The following is an 18,929-nucleotide window of genomic DNA, read 5'->3' on the forward strand; positions in this document are numbered from 1 at the left end:
GGGGATCTAAGAGAGAGGGACTGAGAGGTGAGAGAGAGGCATCTTGGAGGAACACTTACTGCTGCTACTGAGGAGGCAAACAGGCAGGTATGTATCTTAAACAAAAAGCCATAGCTGTTGGCCATAAAACTAACATTTTAAGTAATCTGCAAAGAGAATGTTTAGTTCCTAAGTGGTTTACAGTTACAAAAAATAAAATAAGAATACGTGAGTGTGGAAACAAAGGAGATTTACCAAACAGCTGAAGATGTGGGACCCTGGCCCCCAGGGGAGGGCTCACACCTCCCAAAGTGGGACCGCGGGGCGCTGACACCTGCGTGACCAAACAGGGCCCTGAGCAGGCACTTTCCTGAAGCAACGGACAGGCAAAGCACCAGAGTGCCTATGGATGCAATAATGTCTTCTTTAAAATGATTTGTTAATTAATTTATTTGAAAGGCAGTGTAACACAGAGGTGGGGAGAAGGAGAGGGAGGGAGGGAGGGAGGAAGAGAAAGAGAAAGAGAGAGAGAGAGAGAGAGAGAGAGAGAAATTTCCAATCATGTGTCTTCTCCCAGCAGGGAGCAGGTATGCCATACGAATGCCTCACGTGGATGACAGGGGACCAAGTAATTAGACCATCTTCCAGACGCTTCTCCAGATGCATTAGCAAAGGACTGGAACAGAAATGGAGCAGCTGGGATCAAAACAGGTGCCAATATGGGATGCCATTATCAGAGGCAGCAGCTTAATCCACTATGCCACAATGCCGACCATAATTCAGCTGAGAGGTGGACACTCACACAGACAGGCAGAGCTCCCCCTACCAGCTCACCTCAGCAGTCAGGTCTGGACCAGGGCCACTACTGGAACCCTGGAACTCATCCTGGGTCCCTGATTGGGTGGCAGGAATCCAATCACCGGAGGCTGCCTTCCTGGGTCTGCACGGACAGAAAGCTGGAGCCTGGAGCCCGGGCTGGTGCTAGAACCCAGGCACTCTGACACGTAATTTGCGTGGCCCACCCGTTGGGCTGAGCATCTGCCACAGTTCAGCAATTCTCCAAATCACACATGAATTCCATCACTTTAGAAGTGTTGCTGCAGAGTGAGGAGGGGACCATGCTACTGCAGCCTCTTTAGGACAACAAAGCAGCATGTGGCAGAGAGACAGCAGGGGGACAGGACCACTCTTTGTAAGCACTGCAGCACTTGGCGTTACCTTGTGACCATTTACAACCTAACAAATGTGGTATCTACCTTGGAAGGCTGAAGGGCTACTCGACACCATGTTACATCTGCCCCACCCACCGCCCTGGGGCTTAAGGAGAATGACACACAACCTCACCCCACAGAGGCAAGCCCTGCCCTCCGACCCAGGCCAGCCCCCGACACCATGCTGGGGATCTTCTGAGAACTGGCAACTACTGAGCAGGAAAACTGAAAGCAAAACCCAAATAACAGGTGCAAGTGAACGCTGACAAGCTGCGAGAGAGCATATCTCTCACGAGAGCTTCTCCATTTGCACTGAAATCTCCACTTCCCCATGCAAATAACCTATTGGAAACAGAATCTAATTAAAGCAGAAACAACTGACCCACAGCAGACTGACCAGTTTAAACTTCCTGATTTTAGTTCAGAATATTTTCCTGTGTTTAAGGCCACAACTACACATACAGGGAAGAAAAGAGCAAGCAAGCCAACAAAAAGCCCAGCACCTATGCAATTACTCAGGCCGTGTTACATCAACCGAGCACCTGACCATCTTACCTGTAAATAGGTTTCCAGACCTTGCCGCCGCTGTTCTAAAACTTTTGGGACCCAGTTCCGGACATGTTTAGAAGGAATTTCTGGAGTTTTGATACATTTCTTTAACTAGAAAAGAAAAAAAGAGAGACAGAGGAAAAAAAAAAGGTCAAATATGAAAGAAAGATGGAAGCTGGGAGAACCCAAGAAATGAATGAAAACCACTGTAGGAGAAAAAGAATTAGACTGAAATCTTATCCCCCACAAATCTTCACTTAGGCGTCCTGAGAATACAGGTTTCAGAATCAGGGTTTTCTATTTTCTGCAGTTATTTCTACTGCTTTTTCAGACTAAAAGTATTTTCCCTGAAATATCTAAGGCTGGTACACCAGTTAAAAAGTTAAAGAGTTGTTAATACAAGATTTAGCTTCAATTCCTTTCTGATAAAAGAAAAGCCTTCCTTGGGGCCAGTGGCTTCACAGCCTACTCCTCCACTGCAGTGCCAGCATCCCATGTGGGCGGTGGTTCTAATCCCGGCTGCTCCACTTTCCATCCAGCTCCCTGCTTGTGGCCTGGGAAAGCAGTCGAAGACAGCCCAAAGCCTTGGGACCCTGCATCCGTGTGAGAGACCTGGAAGAGCTCTGGGATCCTGGCTTCGCATCGGCACAGCACCGGCCGTTGCGGCTCACTTGGGGAGTGAATCATCGGACGGAAGATCTTCCTCTCTGTCTCTCCTCCTCTGTGTATATCTGACTTTCCAATAAAAATAAATAAATCTTTTGAAAAACAGTCATTAAATTGTGCATCAAAAGAAACAGTATGGGGTACAACGAGATAAACCTGTGTCCGTGGTGCAGTCAACATGCCCTCAGGGCTCTGTGTCCTGGCTGCAACACTTCGCATTCAGCTCCCTGCCCGTGGCCTGGAAAAACAGCAGCAGATGGCCAAGGCCTTGTGCCCCTCCACCCATGTGGGGGACCCAGAAGAAACTCCTGGCTCCCAACTTTGAACTGGCCCAGCTCTGGCTGTAGTGGCCATCTGGGGAATGACTTAGAGAGTTTACCATCTCTGTGTATGTGTGTGTGTCTCTGCTTTTCCAATAAACTAAATAGATCTTTTTAAAAAGAAACAATGTAACAAAATATAAAAGCCCTTAGTGAAAAATAATTTCAGCAAGTGACTAATATTGTAACAGCAGGTCCCACAAGCTGACAAATAAATACAGCCAAGTAGCAGATAAATGGGCAGGCGCACCAACAGGCAATTCAGCAAGGACTACAGCTCCTCAGCGGAATGCAGCAAGGCTCATTAAAACAGCCAGGCAATGCATACACTTGCCAAAACAACGTGGCCTTTTAGAGGGGTAATATTCAAAGCTGAAGAGAGCTTTGATCCTTACACACGCACACACGCCGGCTGCGTTACAACTCCGCTCTCACCACTGTGGAAAGTACGTTAGTGATACATGCAAGGCGCTATAAAAACACCCACAAGCTTTGACAGAGCAAGGCCGCATTTCTGCAATCTCACTCAAAGAGAGAGACTTGAATGTGGGGAAAACATTACAGCCCAGGAACACTGTCTGTTACGAAGAGCCCACCACGCAGTGCAGCGTGATGCCAGCTAGTTCGTGACAGTGACACCGTGTGACTCGCCTGTTCTCAGACGCCAAGTGAGGAGCGTGGGGCCAGGGAGAACGCAGACCCGTCTCCCAGGACTGCAAGGGAGGGACAGGGGCAAGCAGTCCGGGGAACAGCCTCTCCCCAACCCTGAGCTCAGAGGCCACTCAACTTCTGGCCTGCAGTGACCGCCACCTCGGGACGTGGTTCACACAGCAGCATTCTTTTTATTCTTTTAAAACGCAAGACAACAGATGAAAGAGAAAGAGCAACAGAGTTGGGGTCATGGGCACAGGGGTGGGTGGCACTGGTGGGTGTAGGGGTGAGGGGCAGTGGTGGGCGGCAAGGGTGGACAGCAGGGGTGCACGTAGGGGTGGGGGGTAGCGGTGGGCACAGCGGTGGGAGCAGGGGTGGGTGCAGGGGTGGGCAGCAGCGGTGGGAGCAGGGGTGGGCACGGGTGAGCAGCAGCGGGCTATTTCTGCTGCCCTCCAACGTTCTACAAGATGAGGCTCTCTCAGGTAAGAGTCACATGCAGAACAAAGCTCCAAGAGCTCCAAGCACCAGAAGGAGGCCCACACACGTGTCGTCACACCTCCACGTCACTCACTGCAGACACTCGGGGAAGTACACAGCCAGGAGAACTGTCACACGGGTAACGCCTCGTTTATGGTGTCCAAACTGTCACGACACCCAGCACCGTGTGTGTACATGTGTACTTGCTAATGGCTCGTTATCTTATTTTGGAGTCAACCTGGGGACACTGCTGAACGTTTCTAATAAATGAGAAATCAATAAACATAAGCAAAAAACCCACCAGAGTGGGCAGGAAAACAAATCACACACCGAACAGAAAGAACTGGATATTTCAAGAAAGTCAAATGACAAGCAATTTAAAGGAAACATTTTATATAAAAATGCAACATTCACAGCACATCACAAAACTCAAATATGGAAACTGAGGAACTCAAACTGTCATCGTAAAATCAGGCTGCAAGGTGGGTGGCAGCCATTAGGGATGACCTAGAACCCCACTTCCTCTCTTTGCCCAGTGCTGTCCCTCTCAGCAGCACCGACAGCCCCAACTCCAGCTGTCCGTGCTGCCACAGCTCACCACCACCCAGGCAGGACGCCTGACCGCTGCCTGGCTGCCACAGGTCGCACATCGGCCGTGGGTCACGCAAGGCAAGAGCACTTCCAGCAGCTTCTCTCTGCTGAGTTAGAGCTAAGACGAGGCTGTGTGCCCCAGCTCAAACTCCACTCTGCAGGCCGAGCTAATCTCTCCAGCCCCGTAAGGGGGTCTCAAATATTTGACCAAGGTGGCTAACAACATGCAAAACTTAGAGATCAGACAATTTCTACTCTAGAATACCACTCTAATATGTCAACTGTATAATTACAGAAATAATACATATACATGCACCTGCATGTATGTATACAGATACATACCAAGTCTCGAACACCAAGACTTTCTCAGACCTGCAGGCACCCCTGGGGAAGCGTGCCCGGGACAACCTAATTGGCAGTGCCCTAGCTGTGCCTGGCAAGAAGTCAGGCCCTGGGTAGCGGGCAGAGGCCAGGGGGACAGGGTGCTGACCTGGGAGGAGACAGAAAGGCTGTGTGCAAGCCAGGTGCCTGGTGCGACTGTGTCACCAGCAGAGCCTGCGCTGTGGGGAGAAAGCTGTGGCTTTACTCTCTGCAGAAACAAATCCATCCCATTGGGTCCCCTGCAGAAGCTGCGCAGTTTGTGTCCTCCAGGAACAAGCAAACAGAGCTGGGATCCCAGAAGGCACGGCCAGGCAGGGCCTAGGTTTCTCTTAGATGACTCTAAGCTGGTGTCGGCACTGCCCGCAATGCCCCCTTTAAATCTGCAGCCACATGTCCTGTTTCTTTTGGAAGTGAACCTGGACCCGACAAAACCCCAGCTCCAGCGTTCATACAAGCTAGCCCTTGCCATGGAACAGGCAAGTACTGGGACAAGGAGAGCTCTCCATCTGAAAGGAAACAGTGCCCCAACAGCTTACTAATATTCTTGTAAGTTGACCCTTTACCTCTCTGAGGAAGGCAGGGCCCATGTCTACACCTGTGCCCCTCTCCTGTCACACGCCTACACAAGAACTTGCCTTTTTCAGGTCCATGGAAGTGTTAGCTGAGGTTAGTAAAATTCTTGCTACAAAATGATCATTTGCTCTCTTTTACATTTTACAAAGAATATTAACTATATTTCAAAGGCAACACAGGATTTTGGCTTTAATCTTTCTGAACCTATGCCAACCAACGGGACATATTGCAAGCTGCTTGCAGTCTCAAATTTTTCCACATAAGTGTTCTTAACCTAAACCCATTTACTCAGAAAACATTCTTTTAGGAGACAGAATCATTTCCTTTCAAGGAAATTAGCTTCATGATAACATATCCCACACACACACACACACAGCCTAGAAATACTAACACTAAGACCCATAGAAGATGCAACTTCATAATACAGAAAGGGAAAAGCTAGAAAACTTTTAGAAGATTACCTTTTTGTGCAAGGCATGAAATTCACTGTATCTTTTCTCAACAAAGTGTTTTCTTCCATTCATTAGAACCTCTATCTTAAACACCTAAGGAAAAAAAAAATGTAAAAGATTAATTCTACTAGTTCCAAGCTCCCAACTGTCGGACACGGTAAGTTTGTGACCATGATGTATTTCATCCCTTTAATTACGGGAGCTGATCCCCCAAAACCAGAAGGCTCAAGAGACCCCGGTCCAACACGCTGATTAATGAGCCCTTGAATCAGAAGCTCTTGACCAGACGACATCAGCCTCCAAAAACGTGCTTAAAAACAAGGAGAATGCCAATGCCTTTAAAAGGCTACCTATTCTTTTTTATTAGAGTACAATCATAGCTTTATTTGACTTCACCACATGAGCACAAGGCTACTCCAACAGCAGCGTCACGGCAGAGCCAGGCTCCAGGCCTGAGTCTGGACAGGCAGCAGCCCGTCCCACGGACGTCGCGGACGGCAGCAGGGTGCCATCTGGAAGCCGATCAAGCAAACAGCAGTGCGTTTCAGGTTAATTTCTGCCTAACCTGCATATTCATCTCTAGTCTCAGCTGGGCTTATTTCTGCTGTTTGCAAAACAGGGGAAATGTTGTTCAAGGCTCATTTTCCCCGCGTGATGCAAGTGACAGCTTGTGCTGCTGCCTCGGGAAGGTTGAAAGGCCAGATGAGAAGGCTCGGGGAGAGCACTAATTAGTAGGCACTAACATGACATTTGCTTGATTCTTGGGTCAGTGGGTCAAGACTGGGAGCAAGAGATGAGAGAGATTGGGAAACGTTCATGGAAATAACAATGTTAAGGTCAGGCGGGGAGGGCTGCTTGGCAGGCGCTAAGAGAAGGGGCTCCCTTAGCTACACTTGGTCTCTGGCCCTCATTTTGCTCCGGCTTAGTAAATAGCAGGACGAAAGACTATTGTTCAAGTGCTTGGTAAATCCAGTTTCCAGTTTTAACTGCCCTTTTCAAAACACAAAACAACACTGCAATCGTGGTCACGTGGTACTAATGGATGCAGAAAGTACACTTAATTCCAGGCTAAAATTAAGAACTGCTTGAACTGAGCCTGTGAGATGGGAGTGCTCCACCTCCACACACAGATCCTCCTGGTCCAGACCTGCACCTTATCCAGGAAGTCAAACCTGCTTGCATGTTCGCGATTCTTTGAATCAGAAACGAAAGTCTTCTGTTGCATGACTCAGTGTAACAAATCTGTTTTTGCTAAGTGGCATTTTTTGATCAACTTCATCAACATTTTATAGTAACATTACACTGTTTCAAGAAGTCCCTTGTTAGAAATACTTGTGCTGAATTAGGAAAAAGCATTTTCTTCTGAGTACCTTTGCATATGTTCCCAACCTTTAGAGGTACACCCATTGTTTAAGAAGAAAACCAAGCCAGTGGTTACTAATCCACCAAAGAAAACGCTGCTGCTTTCAAAGAACCAGCCAGACATACAGGGAATCATGGGAGAAGGCCAAGCCAGCTCCACGCAGCTCTCGCTGGGGGCTTGTTAACAGGCGGCGGAACCCCCTTTCGGGGGTCAGGGCCCAGATTTAAATCACGACAATGCAGCGGCAGTGAAAATAGTTTCCATTTGCTGAGCTGTAGGAAATAAATGAAGTTATGTTCGGTCTAGTTACTCGCAGCGTTATCACCAAAGCTGCCACCTTAACTGGCAACGTCTGCCGGGGAACACAGGACCCGAGAAGGTGAGAATGTGAGGGCGCGGTTAAGGCTGGACAGGCTGGTGGCTCCTGGGCGGGAGGCCCTGGAAAGCCGGGAAACGACACACGGCCGGCACATGGTGCCTGCTGGAACGCCAGCCTCTCCGCTGTCCTGGTGGCTCCAAGTCCCCCACTCACTGTCCCCAAGCGCTCAGTTCACGCAGCGGCCTGGGGAGTGCAGACGTACACACACAAAGGAAAGCTTGCGACAGATCCCACTTGGAAAATTAAATTACGTTGTCCTTGAGAAAACAAACAACATGCCTAATACTGCTAAGACTTTTTTTTCTTCACAAGGCTGGGAAACATTCTGCAAAAAAAGTTGGTTAGACAGAATTTTCTTGACAAAGTGAAGCAGGAAATAGAGCCGATTTAAATATTCCTATTTTTCCGGAATGTGGTACCTGACCTGCTTGGGTCCCCTGTCATTCCACTCGCTCTGACACAAGCTGTCCCTGTGTCGGGAACGGCTGTGCCTTGCCTGCAAAGTCCGCACTGTGTGCCTCACGAGACAGCTGCAGCGTGGCACGGGCCTGGAAGGTGCCCAGCAGTCTCGACAAGGCAGGCGGGCACCTTGCGAGGCTCTGGGGCTCCACCGCAAGCACAGCCATCAGGAGCACAGCTGGTGGAGCCAGCACCCCGGCTGGAAGGAGCCTGCAGGGCGACCCCCAAGGGCTTCTCTGAGCAGAGCTACCTGGGGAGTGGGAGCAGGGAGCTACTGGCCGGGTGCTCCTGAGGGGGCCACAGGCTCCTTTCACTTCTATGGGAACTGTAAGATTTTAAAAATTGTAGCCTAGTCCACATGAATTACTCTTGTGCTCAAGACAGAACAACGGACGACAGATTCACCTGCCGCCCCACGTGCTTGAAAATAACTGGACAAACATCACAGAATGAATCACACGGGGGAAGAGCTCTCAGGACATTGGGCACTGGGGCAAAGTGAAGGACAAAGAGACCCGCTGAGCTCAGTCACCCCAGCTATCTGCAAGGAGGCCTCCACGCAGGGGAACGGTCTGTGGTCTCCACCCAGGGCGAGCCCTGAAGCCTCTCACATTCCAGAAAGGAAGCTGGCAACAGAGAAACCCTGGCTCCTGGCATTCCCAGGGCAGGTGCTGGACAACAGGGGGCTGTATGCAGGGAGATCCCCAGAACTGCAGGAGGTCACCCTCAAGTGCCCAGGGAACTGACCACAAGTCAAATAGGGGAGACCATCCAAGGGTGCTGGGCAGGAAACCATCTCCACCCACAACTACCCTGAGCCCACTCTCCTCCCAGTCCCTGGAGAAGGGCAAGAACCAGGACACCAGTCGGCCTTCCCACAACAGGCATGCGCACTCCAGGACATGCCAGCATGTCTTTCAACATTCCCTTCTCCCGGAGAGTTTGTATCCACTCATCCTGGATCTCAGTTTCAGTCCATAGAGCTCTCACCCTAAAAATATGCCTTCAAACCCAAACTGCACCAAGGGTCTACACTGAAAAGGCGTGTGGCTCTTACCCAGGAGCCTGTGCAGCACCTGCCCACCGGGAGAGTCACACACACCTGCTCCGCCACCAGACACACACAGGGATGCGGCTCCACACGCACACACATCAGCTGCTTTCCTGACACACTAGAGCCACAATACAAGGTGCACCACTTCCTGTTTCCACTCAGCCCTTAGACGCACCAGGATATGCTGTCACCGAGAGGATGGCAAGTACCCGGCGCACTAAGATCCTCACTGACCATTTGCCACCTTGGCTAATCTGACGAGTGAAGTGAGGACTGGGACAGCGCTGACAAGTAAAGGTCACCCCTCAAACGGCAGGGGCTCATCTACCTGTGTCCCTTCACGAGAAAGGTCCATCCCACAGAGACTTCCAGAACCATCACTGTACAAAGCAAGCAGAGCTGCACGCCACTAAACAAACATGATGGAATTTGCATTTTTGTTTGTTTACACAACACAGTCTGTTTTGTTCCCCTGACTCAACTTCAGCCATGGTTGTAGAAACATTAAGTCAACAGAACTCAAGCTGGACGGAAACACCATTACTGCAGAGAGGACTCCAGGTCCCCAGTGTGGTCTCTATGGCATGTCCGAGTCAACTTTTCTTCCTTTCTGATAGCATCTTTGGGATAATGCTGGAAGTCACTGATCAAATACTTCAAAATGTGAGTTTATACGTAATTTGTCAGAAACATATCTAAGAAACAACCTTGAGTGAAGGAAAGGACAGCCATCCCATGTGAAATGTCTTAAAGCAGCTGACACCTGGGCAGTTACTCACTCCCAATCACAGGGAAAAAAAACCGAGAGAGTTTATCCTGTAATTCACTAACAGCATCTAATAAATAAACTCAAGTGTCTCCCAAACACATACGCTGAAGCAACAAAACAAAAGAGCAAAGAAAACCCCTTCCAGTGCTTGCTGGCGAAGAAGGGATATCTTGACACACAGGAAGTCACAGGCCCGGGGAGCCTCATGGGAGACAGAACTTACAAAACGAGGCGATTTCGATACAAAAACAATTCCAAAATCTATGTACAGGTTACTTATAATACACACTTTGCATATTTTATGAAAACTATTTTGGCATCAAAATCAACTCAGATCTTTTCATTTTTCTATGAACTTTCAGAAGTATCCTCACATACGTCAACTAGAACAAAATGCACTAAACATGAACTCTGGCCTGAAATCCACACGCTTTCTTGGGTTGGAATAAGCAAAAGATTATAACAAAAGGTTATTATTCCATTAAAAAGGCTGACCAAGGGAAACGGTCCTGCCCAGTGTGCCTGTTGTGGGACGGGTTCCACAAGGCTAGCAACTCACAATCACACAGTTGTTAAGAGAGAATGAAAGCAAGAAATCCTCCAACTTGAAGGAAATGCCACATTGTCTGATGACTGGGGTCCACGCTGTGGTGTACTGTAAGGGACTGCCTGTGACACGGACAACCACACAGCAGTGCCAGTTCAAGCCCTGGCTTCCGAGCCAGCCACTTGCCGATGCACCCGGGAAGACAGCAGGGGCCAGCCCAAGTGCTTGGGCCCCTGCCGGCCACGGGACAGACCTTGGAAGTTCCTGGATCACACCTTGACCAGATCCTGTCCTGCCTGTTGGAGTGAACCAGCAGATGGAAAATCTCTCTCTCTCTCTCACTAGCTCTCTCAGCTTTTCAAATAAATACCTAAATCTTCAGTCACATAATTCTGAAGTAAATTTATAGTTTAAAAAAACCACTGTAAACAGCTGGAATTTTCCTCTAAGATGCCACATTGATAAAGTGAGACATGTTATTTATAAGTTACACCAGTTGGGTGACAGGGAAGCAGCTATCTTCTTTCATAGTTGCAAAAATATCAAAATTTCATAAAAGATTTTAAAAATACACACTGCAGGGTCTGGCACAATGGCCTAGCAGCTGAAGTCCTCGCCTTGAACGCTCCAGGATCCCATGTGGGCTGCTGGTTCTAATCCCGGCGGCCCTGCTTCCCATCCAGCTCCCTGCTTGTGGCCTGGGAAAGCAGTCGAGGACGGTCCAAGGCCTGGGGACCCTGCACCTGTGTAGGAGTCCCAGAAAAAGGCTCCGGGCTCCTGGCTTAGGATTGGCTCCAGCTCCAGCTGTTGTGGCCACTTGGGGAGTGAACCATCAGATGGCAGATCTTCCTGTCTCTCTCCTCCTCTAGATATCTGTCTTTCCAATAAAAATAGATAAATCTTTTTTAAAAAATGCACACTGCAAAACAGGTGCTGTGGCACAGCAAGTTAAGTCCCTGCCTTACACACCCATGCCCCCTAACACGCCCTGGGGCAGAGGCTGGAGCTATGTCACCCTAACACTGCCTGGGGCTGAGGTCAGGGCGATGGCCCTGCCACTCCTGTGTGTAGACAACACAAGGTAATCTTGGTTTGGGGAAAACCTAGGAAATACAGAACCTACATCCTTTTTTTAAAAATCAGTGGGAAGAATCAATGGAAATCCCAAGGTTGCCAACCACGAAAGGGCAGAGAAGCTGCAGCAGGAGGCACTTGACACCATGGTGAACTGGAGACGCCTTCCCCAAACTGTCCTGCTGTCCTCTTCGCTGCCAAGCAGGGCGCTGTATTTCTGGTTAGATCAACAAGAAGCGAGAAATTCACAGAAAATCTGGCTTAACATGTTAGCTTCAGGGGCTGGTGCGGTGGCTCAGCAGGTTTATTCTCAGCCCTGCAATGCCAGCATCCCATCTAAGCGCTGGTTCAAGTCCCAGGTGCTCCCTTCCAATCCAGATCCCTACAGACAGAACAAGTGCTTGGGCTTCTGCCACCCACGCTGCAGAACCAGATGAAGCTCCTCACTCTGCCGGCCCCACCCTGGCCACGTGGCTTTTCACTGAATCAAGTGTGGAAGCAGCCTTCGCCCTCCTCCAGGCTCTCCTCTCTACGTAATCCTCTTTTCAATAAACAATTTTGTTTTCTAAAAAAAAAATAGAGTATAGACCTAATCCAGAACAACAATAGGTAAAAGCATGATGACTGCGCATCCTGAATTACATTCAAACTGCAAAAAGAAGCCAGCAAGCCCCAAGAGGACAGGTGATGACGCAGCACCTATGATAACTCCTGACTGCACTAAACGCTTGACTTTCCAGCAGGAAAAAACCAAGTGCTTAAAATCCACAAGAGAAATGAGACAACCATAAACAACGTAAACATCTGAACACAAAACAAAACTTAAAATACTTTGGTGTGATTTACTGAACAATAATAAAGAATGCTGATTTGACATCAGGCTTGCAATGATGTTTGCGGAGAAGTACCAATTTGGTAATTTTTAAGGTAACATTTCCTTCACTGCAGTTCTTAGCACACTTCTGGATTACAGGGCAAAAATACAAAAACGTACACACACCCATACAATTCCGACAAGAAAAGCAGTCACTGCTGGGCCTAGCTTTTAGAACCAACTTTTACTGCAGGGGAGACAACCTGGGGTGGAGAACCCATGGCCTGACGCTTGTGTAGGGCCCACAAAGTCATCCGGTCTGGCCCTGCCAAGGTGCGACCACTGGTGGAACCCAAAATTTAAACATCTGTAACAGGTTGATTTTTATGTTGACCAATTTTGTATGGCGCAGAAATGACGTCATAAACTACAAACGGCCCTTGGCAGAAAAAGGTTCACCACCCCTTACACAGGAGCCTGGGTGTGCTTTAGACAGGGCAGCACAGGGCTGGCAATGTGGCTTAGCCGGTTCAGCGGCAGCTGTGACGGCATCCTATGTTGGAGTGCCAGCTCAAGTCCCAACTCCTCCCCTTTTCCAGCTTTCTGCTAATGGCTTGATCACCGCACCTCTTCTGCCAATGTGGGAGCCCCGACGGAGTTCCTGGCTCCAGGCCGCTGTGGACAGTTAGGGAGAGAACAAAGATATGCAAGACACTGTCTCGCCTTTTCCCTGCCACTCTGCATAAATACACCTTCAAAAAGAAAGAAAGAAATTGGCTAACATAAAAATAATGGTACCTGAAGCAGAAGCCAGGAAATGAACAGAGCAGTAACTGATGACAGGGGGGTGACTGGGGTGCAAATATTTCACCTTTCAAAAACCTGAGGACACAGGCTCCTGCCAAAAGTTGACAGGCCAGGTGAAGAAAGAGGTCCAACTTGCAAAGCAGCATACACAAAAAAATACAATGTTAACTTTTACTTAGTGACACTGAGATAATAAACAGTGGAGCTGAGTATGAATGGAGCTGGAAAGACAGGGATGGGGGAGCCAAACCCATCTTTCAAAGAAGACGGATGGTGGACATCTTGGAAGACCCCAGCATTGAGACCCAGAAATACAAATGAGTCATTTAGAGCATCGTGCCTTCAGTAAACCAGAGGCTGTCTAACTTAGGGTTCTGGAGAGTTCTAGACACATCTAATTTTTCTTGTGACATGTTTATATAACGTTGGAAGTTTTCCACCAACCCATTACTTACAAATATCTTGATAATGCTAAATGTTGATGCCAAATGTTTTAAACCTGCCTGGTTATAAAAAGAAGCTTTTCCTCAGTTTGTTAACATAATGTCACAGATACTTGTAGAATTTTAGGCTCTCAGCCTAAATCCTGGTTAATTTCAGCTGCCGATCCCTGAGTCATACTTGGTTATGAAAACTTCTCATTTTTTTTTGTCACTTCTTGAACTGCGTCAATATGACAGCAGAAACAGTCAATCCAGTGTGAGGGGGCAACGCACCCCAGCGCATCCTGTCACACCTGCTGACTGGCTGCACGGCTTTTCCTTACTTTCAATACTGCATCACTCCGGCTTAGATTTTCTATAAGTGTGATTATCACCGGTTCTTTGCCAAGTAATTGTGATAATACATCACATTTATTTGAGCTTTTAAAAAAGATTTATTTATTTTATTTGGAAAGGCAGAGTTATGAGAGCAGGAGACACAGACAGAGTCCACCCACTGGTTCACTCCCCCCAGTGGCCACAATGGCCAGGGCTGGGCCAGTTCGAAGCCAGGAGCTTCTTTCAGGTTGCCCACGTGGGTACAGGGCCCCAAGGCCTTTGCTATCCTCTGCTGCTTCCCCAGGCCATTAGCAAGGAGTTGGATGAAGAAGGGGAACTTAATTTTTTTTAATTATATATGTATACACACACAAAGTGCAACAGTGGAGACAGGAATCAGTGCCCACATGAGATGCAGGCAACAGAAAGAGGATTGGCCTGTTATGCCACCGTGCTGGTCCCAAATAAATCATATTTTGAACACCAGCAGATAATGGTTACATGAGCTTCCTTAGTCCCTTTATAGCCTGCTTTGACAAAATGCACATAGACAAATTTTATCTCTGCTCATCACCAACTTGGGGAACTATCTAAAGAAGCCTGAGTCGCAGCATTGCAGTAATAAAGTAACAGCATAATGCCTTCTGTGTCGGTTGCTGGATGACACGTCTGGGTGGCCGGTGACACCTCTGGAAGGGCACGAAGCCCCACTGCGGGTGAGGAAGAGGCGGGAAGGCGCCAGCAGGGAGCAGGGAGGGGGGCCGGCCCCTGAGGACAGCCCTCCTCAGGGCGGCTTCTGGAGGTCTGTGGTTGGCACTGCCTGGCAGATGGAGGGACCAGAGGACCCACACTTCCTCCTGTCCAGCCACTTAGAGTTTACAATGCTTACCAACAGCCACCTACCTCCCTGGTCCCCCTCTGCCCCCGGCCTTGTCTATAGAACAGGCCAGATCTTCTACCTGCTTCTAGAACCCTCCAGGATGGCCGAGGACCTCACCGGGCCTTCCAGCACCCTCCCCACCCCGCACAGCCCGCACACAGAGTTGTATGCCCCAAGCCCATCCTCCCTCCAGCCTCCAAGTGTGACCATGGTGCCACCCTGCAGCCATGCCCAGCCCCCAGCATCACTGTCCTGCCCTGCCCACCCCCTCAGCTGAGGGCCTCAATAGCACAGCCTGCTCGGGGAGTGCACCCATAGTCTCTCATTTTTGGCATGACCCAATGTCTCCCTGGTAATTAACTCACAGAGATATCACAGCCCCAAATGCACTGTAATTTGCAGAAGAATTTTCTTAGGTAAAAATAGTCATCAAGTGGATTCTGAAATTATGCCTGGAGGAAGTATTTGTGACAGAAAAAAGCAAGCAAGGCCCCTTCTACTCTGCAGACAGACCACAGACAGATGTCAGGGGCCCTGTGGGGTTTTTAAACGCCCACTTAGCACAAGAAGGTAAGTCTGAAAGACCAAGAACACTGAATTGTTCTCTCAAATCTGCGAATTCTAATTCTTGCTGGGAGAAGCGTATTTAGTAGGTTTTTTAACTCTCGTAGGATATGCGTGGTACAAAGGCACTGTAAAACAGTGATGCTCTAGCGTTAATCCCAATGGTGTCTGGAGCTAGGTCTGCATACAGGGGTGAAGTCGAGCCCTGAGGTCAAACACCAAGAGCTCTGCCCTGAGGAGTTGCTACACAAGCAGAGGGGGGCAGAATACAACCAACAAATACAGAAAATAAGTAAAATACAGAGGTGGCCCAAGTTGGGATATGGGGAGGCCAGGCGTGCCGTTATCAGTGGACTGGTCAGAGTGGGCAGGGAGTACACAGCCCACATTCACTGCTCCAGGTCTAGTTAACCTACTTCTTATAAGTTACTATTTAGTTAAAAGACAGCTCATACTCCGGAATGGCCCCAGTGCCCGGGGCTTGGCCAGGATGAAGCTGGTAGAGTTTCCCAGATGGGTGCCACTGGGGGCTACTTTCCCAGGTGCATCCGCAGGGAGCTTGTCCCAAGTTGAGTCGCAGGAACTGAACCCGCCACCAGGAGGGAATACTGGCATTTCAGGAGGCAGCTGTGCCACAACACTGAGCCAAGTTCACTACACTGACACGTGACTTTCAGTACTAAGCTGATCAAATGAAAAGTTACATCTAGATTTTGATATTAAACCAATTACTGGATCTGTGCCTCCAACTTCTCCAGGCGTGCTCAGGACCCCGGAGGCCAGGCTGGGTGGGAACCACCGGCCAGGGCACAGAATCAGGGTCTCCACACCGCCCAGGGCGGATCTGCTGGGCCCGGGAAAGGCCGCTCTGGAGTGGCTGGTATAGATTTCTCATCCCTCAGACAAAGAGATTTTCCCATTACATTACACCACCATCACTTCATCTGTCTGCCAGCTTCCAGGGGAGAACAGTGGAGGTGAGGACAGTTTGACTTGCAGAAACACAATCAGGGGCTGGTGCAGGCCCACCCTTACACCCCACGTGTGGTCTCTGCCAGGAAAGGGAGGCCCACAGCTGGAATCCTGGCCTCTCCTAGCAGGCTGTGGGCCAAGGGTGAAAACACCCCTCCCCCCACCCCTAGCGGCCAGGGAGCAGTGACTCCCACCCCTTCCCCCCACCCCTAGCGGCCAGGGAGCAGTGACTCCCACCCCTCCCCACGTCACCACAGCAGAGCCACTAGTGTTTCCAGCTCGGGTCTGCACCAAGGGACTGCGCACACGCAGAGAAAGGACCCTCGGCGAGCAGTCTTCCCAGGCACGCTGGGAGTCGGGGGAGCTCCTCCGCTAGCCGGAACACAGCTGGCAGCAGGATGGCGGGGCCCATCTGCTCCACTACGCAGCTCTGCCCAGGACCCACCATGAGGACCAGTCAACCTGGAAAGGCACAAATGAGGGACAGAACTGGAACAAAAATAATACGGAAATAGCTTGAAAAAAAGGACACAACAAAACTACAAGAGATCACTTGTCATTAACGAGTGTACAGATGCCTGATGTACTGAAATGGTTTTTTAATTTTATTATTTTACTTATTATTTATTATTATTATATTATTTTATGATACAGTTCCACAGGCCCTGGGATTTGCCTTACCCCCTCCCCGAGTCTCCTCCCCCTCTCACTGAGTTCCCCTATATTATTACTATAGTATAGTTCTTCATAAACAGTCATATGTCCATCATTGTGGGCACAGACAATGGCAGAGTCCAGCATCCAGTTGAAATATGACTGCTAAAATTATTTTTTATTTATTTGAAAGGCAGAGTTTTAAAGACAAAGATATCTACCCCGGGTTCCTGCCCCCAAATGGTCAGAGCGTCCAGGGCTGGACCAGGCTGAAGACAGGAAGCTGACACTACATCCGGGCATTCCACGAGGGTGGCAAATGCTCTAGCACTAAGGCCATCTACTGCTTCTTTCCCAGGTGTATGAGCAGAGTTGCACTGGAAATGGAGCAGCCTGGATTTGAACCAGCATTTATACGGGACGCCAGTGTTACAGGCGGGAGCTTAAGCTACTGCACTATCGTGCTAATCCCCAAAATGACCTGTAAGAATAAACAAAGTAAAAAAAAAAAGTGTATTTATAATCATAAAAAACTATAAAAAGTATATTTAAAAACATAAACGTATTAACAACCTACTATTTTAACGAAAGATTAACAAAAGACAGCATAGTCGTGCCTCAAAAGATGTCACTGTAAATGATGTTAATCTTGTTAAAATGAGAGAAAAATCATGCTGCAGAGAGGGTCATCACCTTTTATTTAGCAAATACGTGTGCAGAAGTGTGCTATTCATGAGTATGCGTGTCTGTGTATACACGTATGCCTTGCACACGTGTGTCTGCATGGGTGGACTGTCACTACACTGCATTGCACATGCCTGTACGTGTGTACTTACGTGCGCGGTGTGCACCTACATTTGCATATGCAGATGCATGCATATACATACTTGGTGTATTGTGACATGCTATGTATATGCATGTGTGTGGCATATATGTGTATGTTGCACATATGTGTTTATATGAGAAGAAAATATGAAGTAAAAATGGTTTGTAGGTATTATGGTTCACTTAATTTCTGTCTTTGTACTTTTCAGGTTTTTCTTCACTCAATATATATATGCCTTACACTGTTCTTGGAAATTTTGAGAGGAAATATTTTATAATGCAAAAAACAAAAAGGGCTGCGTCAGAAATGCTGAGTCTCCCTCTGCAATACTCACTAGCTAGACGACAGACGAACCACTGTCAGTTCTACAGCCCGCAGTCTCAGCACCAAGAGCAGCTAACTGGAAGCCTTCAGCCGTCTGGGTGTTGGACTGCAGCCTAACATTTGTGTTCCTGTGCCCCAGGCAGGCATGTCCGAGTCTGCTCTGAGGCAGAGACTGTGCCATGCCCTACACACCACACAAAGCCAACCACAGCTACCCTGCTCGTGGCCAACCGTGTGGCCTTGCCTTCGGGACCGGCATTTCTGCACGTGCCATCCTAACCTGCATCTTTCCTGGCCCACAGGACAACCCACACACCTGACCTCTTCCTCTGCTGGGCCCACTCTGAAGCCTCCTCAAACAGAAGCCCCAGCCGAACTGGGCCAGATGGCAGCCGCCAAAAAGGGTCCATCACCTCTCCGCCGATGTCCACACCTACAATGTCAGGACACACTTAGATAACAGAATGAACACTTAGGACTGTCTGTGAAGGACTGTACTATAATGACATCGGGGAAGTCAGTGGGAGCGGAGGGAACTTGGGGATGGGAAATCCCAGAGCCTATGTTACTGAATCAAAATAATAATAATAATAATACTTCAAAAAATAGTCCATCACACGCCCTGTGTTCACCTCTCGTCCCAGTGGCCCCCATTTCTCTCCCAAAACCCCATCCCCCTTCTCCTGCTCAGCCTGAAAGGGAAGGCTAGGAGGTGTGCAGGCGGCTTCCCCAGTCCTCTGGATTCCAGATCTTTCTTCTTCCTTCTACCAGCAACATTACCAAACACCTGCAGCCCATCTCAGGCCAACAAGGCACTACAGAGCTCCAGCTC

The 18,929-nt window shown here is 48.9% G+C and overlaps 1 protein-coding gene across 1 annotated transcript in view; it reads right to left on the minus strand.

Moving 5' to 3' along the window:
• Nucleotides 1-18,929, minus strand: part of SNX24 (sorting nexin 24) — a 90,154-nt gene that overhangs the window by 32,937 nt on the left and 38,288 nt on the right. The window contains exons 2-3 of the mRNA XM_058677502.1: nucleotides 5,860-5,943; nucleotides 1,746-1,850 (exon numbers count right to left, since the gene is read on the minus strand). Coding sequence (XP_058533485.1) covers nucleotides 1,746-1,850; nucleotides 5,860-5,943 — 189 coding nt within the window. The remainder of the gene's footprint in view (nucleotides 1-1,745; nucleotides 1,851-5,859; nucleotides 5,944-18,929) is intronic.

This window comes from Ochotona princeps, chromosome 19, assembly GCF_030435755.1.
Source record: "Ochotona princeps isolate mOchPri1 chromosome 19, mOchPri1.hap1, whole genome shotgun sequence".
In the NCBI taxonomy this organism is placed as follows: Eukaryota; Metazoa; Chordata; class Mammalia; order Lagomorpha; family Ochotonidae; genus Ochotona; species Ochotona princeps.